General features: G+C 39.2%; 1 protein-coding gene across 4 annotated transcripts; it reads left to right on the forward strand.

Annotated features, from left to right (window-relative positions):
* The first annotated feature begins 1,273 nt into the window (after nt 1-1,273).
* On the forward strand, nt 1,274-14,258 carry zdhhc13 (zinc finger DHHC-type palmitoyltransferase 13). Of its 4 annotated transcripts, none has more exons than XM_035628874.2 (17): nt 1,274-1,389; nt 3,671-3,882; nt 5,379-5,501; nt 6,393-6,470; nt 6,685-6,829; nt 6,924-6,988; nt 7,550-7,712; nt 8,714-8,839; nt 8,926-9,059; nt 9,150-9,250; nt 9,972-10,096; nt 10,188-10,250; nt 10,374-10,467; nt 11,328-11,411; nt 11,604-11,761; nt 12,536-12,633; nt 13,660-14,258. In XM_035628874.2, exons 1-17 carry the CDS (start codon nt 1,372-1,374, stop codon nt 13,796-13,798), a joined length of 1,926 nt encoding a protein of 641 aa, XP_035484767.2. In that variant the 5' UTR covers nt 1,274-1,371; the 3' UTR covers nt 13,799-14,258. The 4 variants fall into 4 exon arrangements, with proteins under 4 accessions (XP_035484767.2, XP_035484768.2, XP_047187615.1 ...); XM_035628875.2 differs by lacking the exon at nt 1,274-1,389 and adding an exon at nt 1,538-1,643; XM_047331659.1 differs by lacking the exon at nt 1,274-1,389 and adding an exon at nt 1,718-1,736.
* Nucleotides 14,259-14,906: the final 648 nt, after the last annotated feature.

Raw genomic sequence — 14,906 nt, forward strand, 5'->3', positions numbered from 1 at the left:
TGCCTTCAAAATAAATTGTAAATGTTTTCATATTATAAAAAAAGATGCACTGGATGGATAATACACAGCCAGTGTAATATAAGCCCATGTGAAGATATTACATGCAATACAATTCAATTTCAGACAGAAAATATATTTTTCCTCTCAAAACTTCCAGACGCTGTTTACATCAGATGATGAGGATCATAGAAGGAAGAATAACTTCAAAAGTCCATATGCAGCAGATACATCAAAGCAGATGTGTATTTTTTTTAAACAATATATTTATTGAATTTTCTGTGTCCTCTCATACATTGATAGAGGATAATCAGTACAACGCAAACAGCGTCAAACATGACCCCCCCCCAACATGACAGCAATAGTAATGACAGTATTAAGGATGACAGTAATCAAAAGATAAATACACAATTGTAACTGTTACATTAGGAGGAAAGATACACTCACACACAAAATTAAAAAAAACAATATATAAATGTTTATAATAAAAATAAAATAAAATATGAATATATATATATATAAAAATATAATTTTTTTCTTCTGCATATGGAGTGAAACTGATGCCTTCTGTATTTATGTTATTTATATGAAAGGGGCAGGAAATATAACATGTTTCTTCTTCCTGCTACTTTTTTCTTCATTGGTGTATTGTTTTGTTATGTAAAATTTTATTTTTGGGGATTATACTTTGGGGATTAAAAGGATGAAATAAATCAAGAAAAAATGACAAAGATAAAATGCGACGTGGAATTTTTTATTTTTATCATTAATGTTTTTTTCTTTCTTACGCTCTTCCGTAATTATCTTTACACCTCACCTCTGGCTGACGGATAGACTCTGTTTAAGTTAAACATTAAACACAAATCCTGGCACATTTGCACCTTCATGTTACCATGTTCCTCTGCACACTACTGGTAACTGATTGTACTACTGCACTATTTCCACTGTTGATATTTCATGTAAATTCTTTAAATGTATTATTCTTGCTCCCCAAATGTTTTGCAATCCGTTTATTTAACATTTATTTGTGTAGATATCGTAGATATTTTCAAAGTGTGCTGTGTGGAACATGCTGCTGTCACACTGGAATTTACCAGCTTGGGATAAATAAAGTATCTATCTATCTATCTATCTATCTATCTATCTATCTATCTACATATCTATCTATCTATCTATCTATCTACATATCTATGTATCTATTTAGCTATCTATCTATCTATCTTTCCAGGGTTTTTGTGATATTAGGGCTCTAAAAACTTTTTTAAAAAATCGACATGACTTTTATTTTGAAAAAAGAAGCAAAAGGCGGAAGTGGTGCGTTGATTGTGGTCCGTCCGGCCGCAGGAACGTTCCTCTTGGTTCCTTCAGCAGAAGATGGACTGGACGGAGAACGTAAGTCGCTTCTTTTTTTATTAATATTATTTCCCAGCAGCTGCTTGCTGCCTGGGTTCGTTAATGACTTCCTGGTTCCGACTGGACCGCTGTAGCTTCATGCCAGTTTCACTCTCTCTGTCATTTGTCGGGTCGTTAGCATCAACGAGCTAGCTTGTTGCTCGTGTGTTGTTATTTTATTTCCGCTCGGCGGCGAGTTGGTGAAACCCGGAATTAACCTGCTCCGGCGGTTATGAGGCAACTGTCAACCGCCTGTGAGTCGTCGTTTGAACTGAGCCGATCGAGTCTCTTCGGTGAAAAGGCGTCGACGACCGCGTTACGGAAAAGATTCGTCTGGTTGTCAAATCGTAAAACGTGTTTTAACTATTTCATGGCATCGTTCGAAATATATGATGCTTTTAAAACATATATATATATATATATATATATATATATATATATATACATATATATATATATATATATATATGTGTGTGTGTATATATATTTATATATAATACATATATATGTATTAATATATGTATATATATATATAAAAATATGTATATATATATAAATATATACGTATATATGTATATATATTAATATATTAATGCTGCAACAGTTAATAGATTAGTAATCAATGACTAAATTAATCGGCAATTATTTTGATAATCGATTAATCAGTTCAAGTAGTTTTTATGTAAGAATAAAAGTCTGAATTCTCTGATTTCAGCTTCTTACATGTGAATGTGTTTTGATTTCTTTGCTCCTCTGTGACGGTGAACTGAATATTACCATTTTATTAATATAATTTTACTGAAATCAGAGAATAATGACTTTTAACTACTTGAAACGATAAATCGATTATCAAAATAGTTGGCAGTTAATTTAGTAGTCGATTACTAATCGATTAACTGTTGCAGCCGTGGAAAACACAAATACAACTAAATATATAGAACTTGAATTAAGAAAATAAATCATTATCATTTATTTGACGCAAATGTAAACATACGTGCTATTTTTTTTCTGCATCTTCTATTCTGTACAGTGAAAGATTTCATATCGTTAAACATAAGCGCCGATACAGACATGTCCTCGAAAGGCCAATATCGGCCAGGCGATATATCGGTCGGGCTCTTTTAACTACACCTACTTGAGTAAAAGTACTCTCTTACTTTCCACCACCGCAGCATGTTTTTTTCATCCAGCTCCAGATGTGGCTATATGAATCACAGCCAGACAGCTTAGCTTTAGCCAGATGTTTTGACGCTCGCCATCTGTCTGGATCACGGCAGCGGCGTGTCATGATCCGGACTCATGGCCATCGACCTCCACATCTGGTCTGACACAAACATCCTCCAGCCGCTCCTTTCCACCCAGAGGATGAAAACCAGCTGCCGGGTACCACAGAAAACAAACATTCATTCATTAATTCTACATCTATAATAATAGATGATATAATATATGATATATAAATATATAATCCAAACGCAGTAATCTTGACCTACATTTTTCTGTTTACATCTCCCAAAAAAATAATAAGAAATGTTCCTCATGGTCATCCAGCCGGCTCACAGGGTGTGGGTGAAAAGCAGTATATTTATTTTCTTAGGAAGTCTAATGTCAGAAAAAACATGAACAATTCCAAAAGTCTTCGGGAAGCCAGACACAACTTCTTTGGTGTGAAGTAGAACACGACCGATTTATCAGTTGCCCGATAAAAATATGCCGATATGAGCCTGTGTTTGTGTTTGCCGATAGGAAATCTTTTACTTTACAGAATAAGCTGCAGAAAAGATGTTCGTTTATCTTTGTACTGAAACAAATTATGTTAACTTTCTATATTCAAGTAAATTCCATTTATTAGTTTAGTTTTCCTTTTTGTTTACAGATATCCATTAGAGTTTATGGTCAAACTGTAAAATATCAAAACCATTTCTTTGTCATAAGGGTTTGATAATGACTTGCTGTAGGAATACTTTTTTTTTTAATGTTTGTTGGCCAATACATCAAAATTGGAAATTTTCTAATCCCTAATATCCATAAAAAAAACGGTTGGGCTCTCGATTGTTGGTTAATTCAATTAATTTCATCTCATAGCTAAATCATATTTATCTCTTGCTCAAGTTTTTATAGCTGAATGTCCATCATTCTTTCCTAAAAATAAAAATAAACCTATTAGTGAAGCAGCTTTGATCCTTTGTCTAAGTGTTTCCAGTCTGTGACTGACTTTAATGAGTCATATCCAAATCTCTGGACCAAACCTGTGCATTTTCCCTCTTATGTTCTCGTGTGACAGGATCACGGCTGTAACCACGGACACGCGGGCCACTCCCACAGCCACGGGCCGAGAGCGGCGGCGTTCGGCGGGATGGCTCCTCCCTTCGCGCCGGCTTTCCACGGGCCGTTTGGCAAAGGCGCAGCCGATCCGACGATGGACGTCGCCCAGCAGCCGAAGAAGCGCTCGCACATGGACGACAGCGGCAGCTGGGACATCGTCAAGGCAACACAGTAAGCGGTGGAATATGAGATCTCTGTCTGTCAGATATTAATGTGTAGTTACTCCTACATTTCATGTGACGTTTCAGTTGTCAGAGAAAGTATTACCAGTGTCACATAAAAATCACAACACCGATCCAACATTTTGGGAATTCTCTTGGAGATTACAGCTTTATGATTACTGATAGAGAGGATGAACCAACCCACACAAATTCTTTTTGAAATTCTCAATGATCCTTTAAGGATTTATATATTCAATAGCATCTCTACGACCTCCTTTTGATATTCGGTTGTGTTATTACATATTGTTTAGGTTCAAAGGTTTCGTGTCAGTTTTCAGGATGAAATATTTCCTGTTATTTATTTGCAGAACATGTAGAAACATTTAGTTTCAATCACACACAGGAAAACATGTGATTTACCTGGATTTTTACCTGTCAGGAGGAGAGGTGGGCAGAAAGAGGGTGGGAGGAGAGACAGTAGGAGAGAAGAGAGAGAGAGGACACTTGTACAACCGCCGCTGTAATCTCTACCAGACTGACACTTATAATTAAAAAAATACAATTATGTTGTTGTTATTATTAGTGATGATATTAATATTAATAATAATAATAACAATAATAATGACGGGTTTGGGTCCTGCAGCTCTGGGGTCAGAGATACACTAGGTGAGATAGAAAACACAAACAGGGTTAGTGACATGTACTGTAAACATATCGGGGGATAGGGGGGTAGTATAACAGTTGCTTTATTTTCTACCAGACTGATACTTATAATTAGTGAAAACTGATACTTATAAATACAATGATGTTATTAATAATAATAATAGTAATAATAATAATGACGGGTTTGGATCCTGCAGCTCTGGGGTCAGACGTCCAGATTATGATTTCTGCTGGAGTCTTCTTCTAAAGATGGTTTTCAGTTGTTGTTTTTATTGTTGAGGCCTCAGTGTTTTTTTTACCATAGTAAATTGATAAGACAAGTTGGATTATTTTCAGGATGATACAAGATTCAAATATGTACCAAACAACTAATCGATTAATCGTGAAAATAATCGACAGATGAATCCATAATAAAACAAGTAGTTAGTTGCAGCCCTAGTTGAGATTACTACAGTAATTGCTGCTAACTGAATTCAAGTGCTGCTGCTTTTACTAACTGATCGGTGAGTTGATCAAAGGTCACTGAGGTCGCAGAGCAAAGGTCACTACTTGTCATGAGACCAGGGAGAACATAAAAGAATCTGCAGATCGACGCCTGTTGATCAATTCATCTCAGTTTCTGTCAGTGTAGCAGAAACCACGGATGCAAATTGATTTTTCTAATAGTCAAATAAAACCTGCTTTTCCGCTTAAACACACAGTTGTTGTAGTAGTTTTCTTCATTGTAGCCAGCAAACACTGTGCAACTTAAAAAAGCATGAGTCTGGTAGTCTTTATTATTATTATGATTATTAATGGTGTGTTTTATAAAAATGTTTTCCTCTCTCTCGTGATTCCTCCCAGGTTCGGTATCCTGGAGCGCTGTAAGGAGCTGGTGGACGCCGGATACGACGTCAGGCTGCCGGACAAAGAGAACGTGACCCTGCTGCACTGGGCGGCCATCAACAACCGCGCCGAGCTGGTCAAGTGAGGAAGATGATATGAAAAAAAAAATATATATATATATATATATATATACTTTTGTGTCTCAGTACTGCTGACAGTCCCTGACAGACTGTTTTTTTTTTTTAATACATGCTAACTAAGATTAAAGCCGCAGTGTGTAATTTAGGGGACACTTTATGGTGACACAAATTCCATATCCGGTTTCCAGCAGAGCGGAAAAATTCACCGCTAATGCGATGTATTCTGGACCGTTTTGTGCAACAACTGTATTCAACACGACTTAGAAACATGTAACTATATTTAACTCATTCAGAGTTGATTATACATCTATGAACACATAGTTATGGACAATATATTCAATTTCTGTGAATAAGTTCTTCTAAATATTACACACTGTAGCTTTAATAATAATAACAATAATACATTTCATTTATAGAGCACTTTTCATTGCTAAAAGCAATCTCAAAGTGCTAATGAAACTTGCAGTAGAAAAGTATTAGCGTAAGCCTTGTTGGGATATATGGGTTAAGTGAAATAAGGGGGGAAAAATTCACTGTAAACGAGATGCTAATTGAGACACATTGTAATGAAAATGTGTTGCCCTTTATTATGAAGGATCATATTCGTTTTATTACTTTTTAAAGTCAAAATGAAAATCCTCCGTGTTCTTAGGTTTTTATCTTAAATTTACTCTACTACTTAAAGTAAAGCAAACCGTAAATAACTCAGTGCTGCTGTTGACAGTTAAACATCACATTAAAATGTCAGTCCTTCCTCAGGGACTTCATGTATTTTTATTTTTTCACCGTCTTTTCCAGAAAAGAAACTGAAATACAAACAAACAAAGAAGCTGCCGATGCAGATTTAGTTTTGACGCCGTCTCTGTATCTGCCCCCCGCTGCTTCATCACAGGTATTACATTTCCAAAGGGGCGATCGTGGACCAGCTCGGAGGAGACCTGAACTCCACTCCTCTGCACTGGGCCATAAGGTGACTGTTTGACCGCTTTGCTATATTTATTGCCTTTATTCATCAGTTTTGCAAACGAAACAAAACTCAGGCACCAGCAGTCATTTCTAACGGACCCATCGTTTTTATTAATGTGAAACCAGTTCTTTTTAAAGTGCTTCTATGATACTTTGACTTGTTTTGTTGTTGTTGTTGTTGTTGTTGTTGTTGTTGTTTTTCCCTCCATGAACAACAGGCAGGGCCAACTCCCCATGGTGATCCAGCTGATGAGATACGGAGCGGATCCGTCCGTCGCCGACGGAGAAGGTTACCGCGCCCTCCACCTCGCCATCCTGTTCCAGCACATGGCCATAGCAGCTTATCTGATGGCTAAAGGACAGGTCGGCCCCCTCGTCACAGTTTTTATTTTAATTTCCTTATCTTTTTTTTTTTTTGCTGTTAATCCTTATTCGCCTTCATTTATTTTTTCCCCAGGAAGTTGACGGGCCCGACTGCAACGGACAGACGCCGCTGATGTTGGCAGCCCAGAAGATTATCGGGTGAGCACCCTGCTCCTCCACAGACCCATCTCTGAAACCCACTGCTGTCAAGAAATCACCTTAATGGCTAAATATGAGTTGATATATAAACTTAGTGGAGATCAAGTGATGATTTTTTTTTTAAATGTGAATCTGAATGTATCCTACAACATTGTTTTACATGAAATAACCACAACCAAGTCAGTTTTATTTTTATCATGCCAAATCACAACAAGGCACTTTACATAATAAGGTCGAGACATTACAATATTAAAATATTAATAAAGTGGTGTAAGACTGTAGAACACAACTTTTTGCTTCTTCTAAGACACATTTTTTTTTATTATTCTTTGCTCTTCTTTATTAAGGACATGTCAATAATGTCCTAGTAATTTTACATTTACATTTAGAAAAACAAGATTATAGTATTTAGTAATAAGTTCCCACCGTCAGAGCTGTAACAATGTACTCAAACTGAAAATATAAGAAAAATATATCTTCCACACCAATATTGAAATCCAACCTGAAGTAAATCCTGTCACATTTCGTATCTAACAAACTTTTGTCGTTGCTCTGCTCCAGGCCTGAACCCACGAACTTCTTGATCAAGAACAACGCGTCTGTGAGCGCCGTGGACAAAGTGAAAAGGGACACGCCGCTGCACTGCGCCGTGCTGGCGGGAAATGTGGACGCCGCCCACATCCTGCTGGACGCTGGCGCCAGTGTGGACGCAGAGAACATCAACGTGAGCCTCATGACATTTTTGCGGGATAAAAAAGGAAGTCTATATATATATATATATATATATATATGAATATAAGACAATATCTCTACCTGTACATGGGATTTTAGTTACTTATCAATTAAGGAAATAAACACATGCCATATCAAAAAAATATATATACAAAAATGAAAAATAAATAAAAAAGAGAAGAAGGGAAAAGAACAGATATCGATTCCCACCTCACATAATATCTACACGTTTGTAATTATATTTTTAAAGAACGAGTAGGTAAACTGTTGACGTGGAATCTTGAAACCTCCAGTGTAGAGCTGCAACAGTTGACTGATTAATCAATTAGTGATGGACTACTAAATTAATCGCCAAATATTTTGATAATCGATTAAACGGTTCAAGTAGTTTTTTTGAAAAAAATCTCTGATTTCAGATTCTTAAATATTAATATTTTCTGGTTTATTTGCTCCTCTGTGACAGCAAACTAAATATCTTTGGTGCGTGGACAAAACAAAACATCATCTTGAGGTTTGGGGAAACACAGTCGACAATTTCACCATTTTATGGACAAAACAACTAATCGATTAATCGAGAAAATAATCGACAAATTAATCCATAATGAAAATCCAGTGCAGATGAGTGAAGCAGGAGACGTCTTGTGGTTAAAGACGAATAAATAGATAAAAACGAAATTAATAAATTCTGGGGTTTTTTAAAGAGGGAGTAGTGGGAATAATTTCAGGAATGTTTAACTTGGTGATGAAACCTTTTCTGTAGAAAAAACATCAGATGTAAATGATTATTTTTATAAGTTTTAAAACATGTTTGGAAGGAATCTATAAATTACAGCTAGTAGCTAAAACAGCATTGAGCTGATATGACTTTTAAATGCTGTAGGTGGAGATTTAATCTAAGAGTTTCGCTCTACGTGTGGACCTTCAGATCTTACATTTCGACTCAGTAATGATTTATTATGTCTTCATGGTGTTTTTTAAACGTGCCGTCCTCAGGGTCACACGCCCATCGACCTGGCGCACCAGGTTCACAGTCCGCTGCTCATCCACATGCTCAACGCCGTCAAACGGGAGAGGATCCGCTCCAACTCGCGCTGCCTGCGGATCGTCAACAGATACAGGGTATGTAAAGAAAACGCACGTCTCAGACATACAGGTTTAAAACCTCCTGGTCTCTGAAATGCTCCTCTTGTCGGTTTTTTGTGCAGGTGATTCTGCAGGTGTTGCTCTGCACGGCCATGTTCGGGAGCGTGGGTGCGATAGTGGACATGAACTCCGAGTCCTGGCTGCTCAAAGGCATCCTGCTGGCCTGCGTGATCGGTGTGGTCAACCTGGCCATGAGGTGACGACTCAGTTCTACAGAGCTCCTTTTCTCTCTTTCTTTTTCGTCTGCAAAACTTTTATTAATCGATAAATATTTGCGTCTAAACAGGCATTTACCGAGTCCGGCCTTCCAGTCTCTCCTCCCGGCTGCATCCCTCGTGGCATCAGTGTTCTGGATGCTCGTCACCTGGTTCCTCTGGTTCCTGCCAGATATCCTTGTATTGGAAGAAAACCTCACTCGACAGTACGACAGTTACTGTACCGGTCTGCAAATCAGGGTTTTGCTCGGCAGATGTTAACAGGGTTTCCTACGCAGTATGGAAAAGTATGGTATTTGATTTTTAAGTAATTTCCAGGTGTGGATAAGTCTGGAAAAATATGATTGTTTCCCGACTGATGTCATGTACTAACGATGCGTCTCAATCTCTCTAGTCTCGTGAATCAGTTTTCCCACAGTCAGTGATAAACGTCGCCATAGCAACACACTCTGTACAGAGCCGTAGTTCACATATGACTGTGACAGGCGGAAGGATAAAGTAGTCCTATCAACCGGGCGAAATTTAGATTATCATGCTAGTTTTTACTTTGTACTGTTAATTTAATTTAATTCATTTAAAATAAAGTTAGAGTTAAATATCAATCTCTTAATGAGAATCGGTCCAAGAACAGGTAATGTCGGAATTGTAAGTATCAATATTTCAATATCAATCCGCACGTCACAGTCAGAATGTAAGATGTTAATAGTTGGATATTGAATTTTTTTTTAAAAATATAATAATATTTACTTAATAAACATCTAGATATTTGTACTTGAATGTCAAATATATCTACAAAGAAGTCTGGTGGGGGAAATTGATATAAGAAAATGTGTAGGAACCCTGAGATGAGTTTGACGTCATGTTTAATAAGTTCCTTAACCTTTGACCCCCACATGGACCCAGCGCCACAGTGCAGGTTCTGTTCACCCTGAACACCACCGCTCTGCTCTACTACTACCTCCGCACCTGCAGGACAGACCCCGGCGTCGTCAAGGCAACCGAGGAAGAGAAGAAAATGGTGGGAAGGGTTTTTTAAATAAGAAAAGTCATCTCACATGTAAAAATGTTTTAGTCGCTGTTGAGCTGAGTTTCTGTTCTTGTGTCGTCAGAACGTGTTGGTGTTGGCTGAAGCCGGTTGTCTGGACCCCAGAATATTCTGCACCTCCTGCATGGTGAGGGGCTCCACACACACATCCTCTGATCACCTGTCATTAACACACACACACACACACACACACACCCACACACTCTGTGACCTGACGACCTCCTCTGCTTTCCAATGGCTTTGTTCACAGATAAAGAAGCCGATGAGAGCGCAGCACTGCTTCAGCTGCGACGCCTGCGTGGCGAAGCAGGACCACCACTCGGTCTGGACCAACGGCTGCATCGGTACGACAGGAGATACAGTAATGTATATTTAACATAATGGAAATATCTCCGGTGAACAATCATCACAATATTATTGTAGCAACTGAAGATGTTTCACCTGCGTCTCGAGCTGCAGAATATATAGCAGATCATACGCCGTGGTGAGATGCACATTATTTTCATTTAAGAACTTTGTTAACTCCTTAATTTTAAAATAATTTTGTTATTTCTCTTAACTGACAACTATATTTAATCAAAGGTTTTAAATGTACAGAATTCTCACCTAGTTGATCTTAATTAACGAACAAGTCTTGAAACTTCTGGGGGGAGGGGCATTTTTTAAAAATATCGTTTTATATTCTTGTCCAAAAAAGTACGTAGTTACTAATGCAGGAAAATTTAGGAAATCCAATATTAGCAAATCTGTTCTGCACAAGACAACAAACACGTCCTGTAACAAAGCTGACATTTTAAACCTAAATTGAAAATATGAATTTAAAATCTTGATTTATATCCTGTACTTTTCTTTTCCAAATAAATATCTGTTTAAATATCAGATCTGTTCATATTAGCGTTTATTAGTGAGCAGAGAGAGGAGCAAATCTTGTATGCACATCAGCAGAAGTTGAAAAATAAAACAAATAGATTCTGTAACAAAGCTGCAATTTGAATGTGTTTATATATTTATAATAGTAAACATTTTTATTAAAGGCTCATTAATTCATTGACCATCGTTCACCACAGTTTTTATACTGTACAACTGTGTTTTAGTATTACACAAGGTTACAGTAACCGGCATTAGTCACAGTGTCATCTCCCTCTGAATGTGACCTCTAGCTTCCGAATGTGACCTCTGACCTGCCACACGTCTGCTCTTCCAGGTGCGAGGAACCATCGCTACTTCATCCTGTTCCTGCTGGCGCTCGTGTTCATGGGAGTCTGGATGTTCTACGGTTGTCTCGTGTGTGAGTGACCAGACGTTACAGTGTGTGATCGCAGGTTTTTTTCTTTTGCGTCGACACTGACCGGAGAGACACCTGTGTGTGTGTGTGTGTGTGTGTGTGTGTGTGTGTGTGTGTGTGTGTGTGTGTGTGTGTGTGTGTGTGTGTGTGTGTGTGTGTGTGTGTGTGTGTGTGTGTGTGTGTGTGTCCTTTCAGACTGGTCGACTCACTGTGTGCTGCACTATGAGGAGCAGGGCGTGTGGGGCGTGGTCTCTGCCCTGGTCGGCTGCTCCCCCTGGGTGCTCAGCATCTTCCTGCTGGCCTGCTACCACACCTGCTGGTCCAGCTTGATCCTGCTGCTGCAGCTCTACCAGGTAACCAACCGGCTGCTTCATCAGACGTAGGGTGCGCTGGAATTGGCAAATTTGCTCGGGAAGTTTCCTAAACCTTGAAGTGACCCGGAAGTATTTCATGGGCAGTCGTGATAAGAGCTGTTCAGATTCTCTAAATGTTTAGGAAAGGAGCTTCAATGCTTCCTTTCCTATCTCCTTTAGTGTACACTGGCCCTTCCTATGCGAAAGGAAAGGAGATATAGACGCCCTACAATTCATTGCGGCATCGATATTTAACGGGACGCGTACATGCACGGACGTAAACGATTCAATCCGAAGAAGTAGAGTATGAGGTCAAAGTTCACAAAGGTTAATCAAAAATGCATTTACACGTGACCCATCAACCACTTGACCATATGTGTCCAAACTAGGGCCAAGTCTGAGGTCATATACCACATTTGACCTGTAAAGGTCACATGTCAAGGTCCCAGCACCGATTTTTGATGAATCTTTTTTTTAATGACCATAACTTGGGAAATTGCAAACAGAAATTGAAGGATTTTTTTTCTTAGAGGTCGTCATTCAATAGCCCATAGAATACAAATCTGTAGCAAACTTGATAATTAGTCATGCAACTCTCTTTCTTTGTGGTGTGTGTGTGTGTGTGTGTGTGTGTGTGTGTGTGTGTGTGTGTGTGTGTGTGTGTGTGTGTGTGTGTGTGTGTGTGTGTGTGTGTGTGTGTGTGTGTGTGTGTGTGTGTGTGTGTGTGTGTGTGTGTGTGTGTGTGTGTGTGTGTGTGTGTGTGTGTCGGAGCAGATCGCCTTCCTGGGACTGACCACGGCCGAGCGGACGAGCCTGACACTTCACCAGCGGAAGCAGCGGCAGTCCGTCTCCCTCCGACAGAATCCGTACAAGTGAGTGGGGGTTTCCGTGTGATTCCAGAGACTCAGGAACCTGAAGTTCGTAGGAGTTCATCTCCTACGGAGCTGGTTCACTTCTTACCGAGTTAAATCACCGCGGTAGCTTATGCTGAAATGCTGAGATGCTCCGGAGCAGGTTAAGTTTGAGATAAACAAATCAAAATCTGTCAACGCCAGATCATCGTTCTCCAGCATCCTGACGGGGACAAAAGAGTTGAACAGAACAGTGAGGAATAATAAAGAGTAGTACTGGGCGATATGGCCTATAAATAATATTGCAATATATTTTTGTTATATCGCGGTACACGATATATATCACGCTATTTTAAATCTCCTCTAAAGCACAATTTAGCCCTTTGATGTGTACAAATCACACCAGTATGATTCTAGTCGTCCCGGCAACCTACGTCTGTATTAAAACATTCTTTATGCTTAATTATATTCATTAATGGTTTCTATTGTTGCGTTGCCACTTCACTTTGTCCACGGCGCTCTCTTTTTGTGTGTCCGAGAGCGAGAGAGCACAAATGCCGAGGCAAGTCTTATTCCGGCGGCTTCACAAAATTTTACGTGACAGTGTAGTCGCGGTATTCGCGATATAGTCATTTGATACATCTCACGTACAACAAGCCGTGATACATCGAACATATTGGAGATACGGTCCCACCCCTTTTCTTATGGACGAGTGGAACAGTTTTGTTCTTCCAGACTTTTCATGTGTCCCAGTCTGGTTTTAAAACAGCTTCCAACAAACGGAAAGGGGAGACTGTTTCACGTTCCAGCTGTTTTCAGACATGAACTCCGGAAAATCTCCGGATAATTCGGTCAGGAGCAATATTTGCGTTACACATACAACAGCCCCTGTCGGGAAGACTTCAGGAAAACGTCTGAAAGCAGCTTAAGTAAATACATAATAAACTAATTATAGCTTCATTTGAATTCCACAAAGACTCTTCTCTCCTGGAATGATGTTTTTGTTGGTCATGTGACTGAGCTCTCCTCTGATTGGTCCTCCTGCAGTCTGGGCGTGGTGCGGAACCTGGTCTCCTTCTTCCACCTGCGTTGTTGCGGCCTCGTCAAACCGGCCGTGATCGACTGGACGCAGCAGTTTCCGCCCGGACGCGAGCAGCCATTGTTCGGACAGGCCGACCTGGTCTGACCTCCCCGCCGCCGCCGCTGCCTCCCTCTCGCTCAGGGTCAAGGGGTCAATCTTATACCGTGGTTCCGGACCAAAAGAAAAGCACAGATTCTATTTATTTATTTTTTTATGTGTGGGCTCTTTGTGAAGAAAAGGGCACGACAGGTAGACGTGGACATGTACAGACTGATGCGGCCTTAGACCCTGACCAGTGTACGTGAAATGAATGAATCACAAACATTTTCATTTGGGTGAACTGAACCTTTAAAAGGCCTTGAAGGTTTGAGGTGTTTTTTTTTTTATGATCACGTCAAGCCTGTTTTTTTTTATCATCTGTTCTGAAGAGAAAAAGAGAAAAAAAGCATCTTTGTACATTGAAACGGTTTCTGACTTTTGTAAGAGGTTGCATGTGTTTAATAATAACGAATGACCACTATGGTGAAGCTCAATAAAGCGATGTTGTGCCTGTCTTTTCAACATATTCTCTGTGTTTTTCATTATTCACTGTCTGCACATCAACCACCAACTGACTGTATCCGGGCAGAGTTGTCCTTCAGCAGCTTTTAAAGGCGTCTTCGCCACAGAAGGGAGAATAGTCACAGCGCTGGAGTTTTTAATAAAGGGAAGAAGAAGATAACAGCTGGAATTTAAGTTTAACAAAAAATATAACACCATCTAATTCTGTGCTGCTCCGCTCGGCTGCACACGCTTTAATTGCTACACTCCACTTGTTAATCACTCTTTACCTTGATTATTCTAATTGAGCGTCACATTGAATTATTTATGAATGCAAATGAGATTTTATTCATAATTAACTTTGACAGGGTGAGGCCAAGTTAAATACCTTTTTCACAGCTGGAGGAGACCGTGATGGAGATTCCTTGACTCGCTTTGTAACGCAGACAAAATGAAAATCACTGATCTGAGTGAGATAGAAGAGATGTGGTGAATGAAAGAAATGTATTTAAATGACCTAAGTTTAATTTAAAATTTGCTCAATTTCTTGTTTCCGTTCTTATTGACAAAACAAAATCCATTACCACTCAAAATGTCCTTTTCATTGGTGGGTGGGCCTTCAGCGCCCCCCTTGCTTTTAATTGGCTATCGTGTCCTATCAGTTACATTTGCT

This window comes from Scophthalmus maximus, chromosome 4, assembly GCF_022379125.1.
Source record: "Scophthalmus maximus strain ysfricsl-2021 chromosome 4, ASM2237912v1, whole genome shotgun sequence".
In the NCBI taxonomy this organism is placed as follows: Eukaryota; Metazoa; Chordata; class Actinopteri; order Pleuronectiformes; family Scophthalmidae; genus Scophthalmus; species Scophthalmus maximus.

Bases quoted from the DNA above. Each gene is read 5' to 3' on its own strand.
- zdhhc13 (XM_035628873.2), top strand. From the start codon at position 2,689: ATGGCCATCGACCTCCACATCTGGTCTGACACAAACATCCTCCAGCCG. The intron at 10,468-11,327 runs GTACGACAGGAG...CTGCTCTTCCAG, and splicing joins CTGGACCAACGGCTGCATCG to GTGCGAGGAACCATCGCTAC. The intron at 12,634-13,659 runs GTGAGTGGGGGT...GTCCTCCTGCAG, and splicing joins CTCCGACAGAATCCGTACAA to TCTGGGCGTGGTGCGGAACC.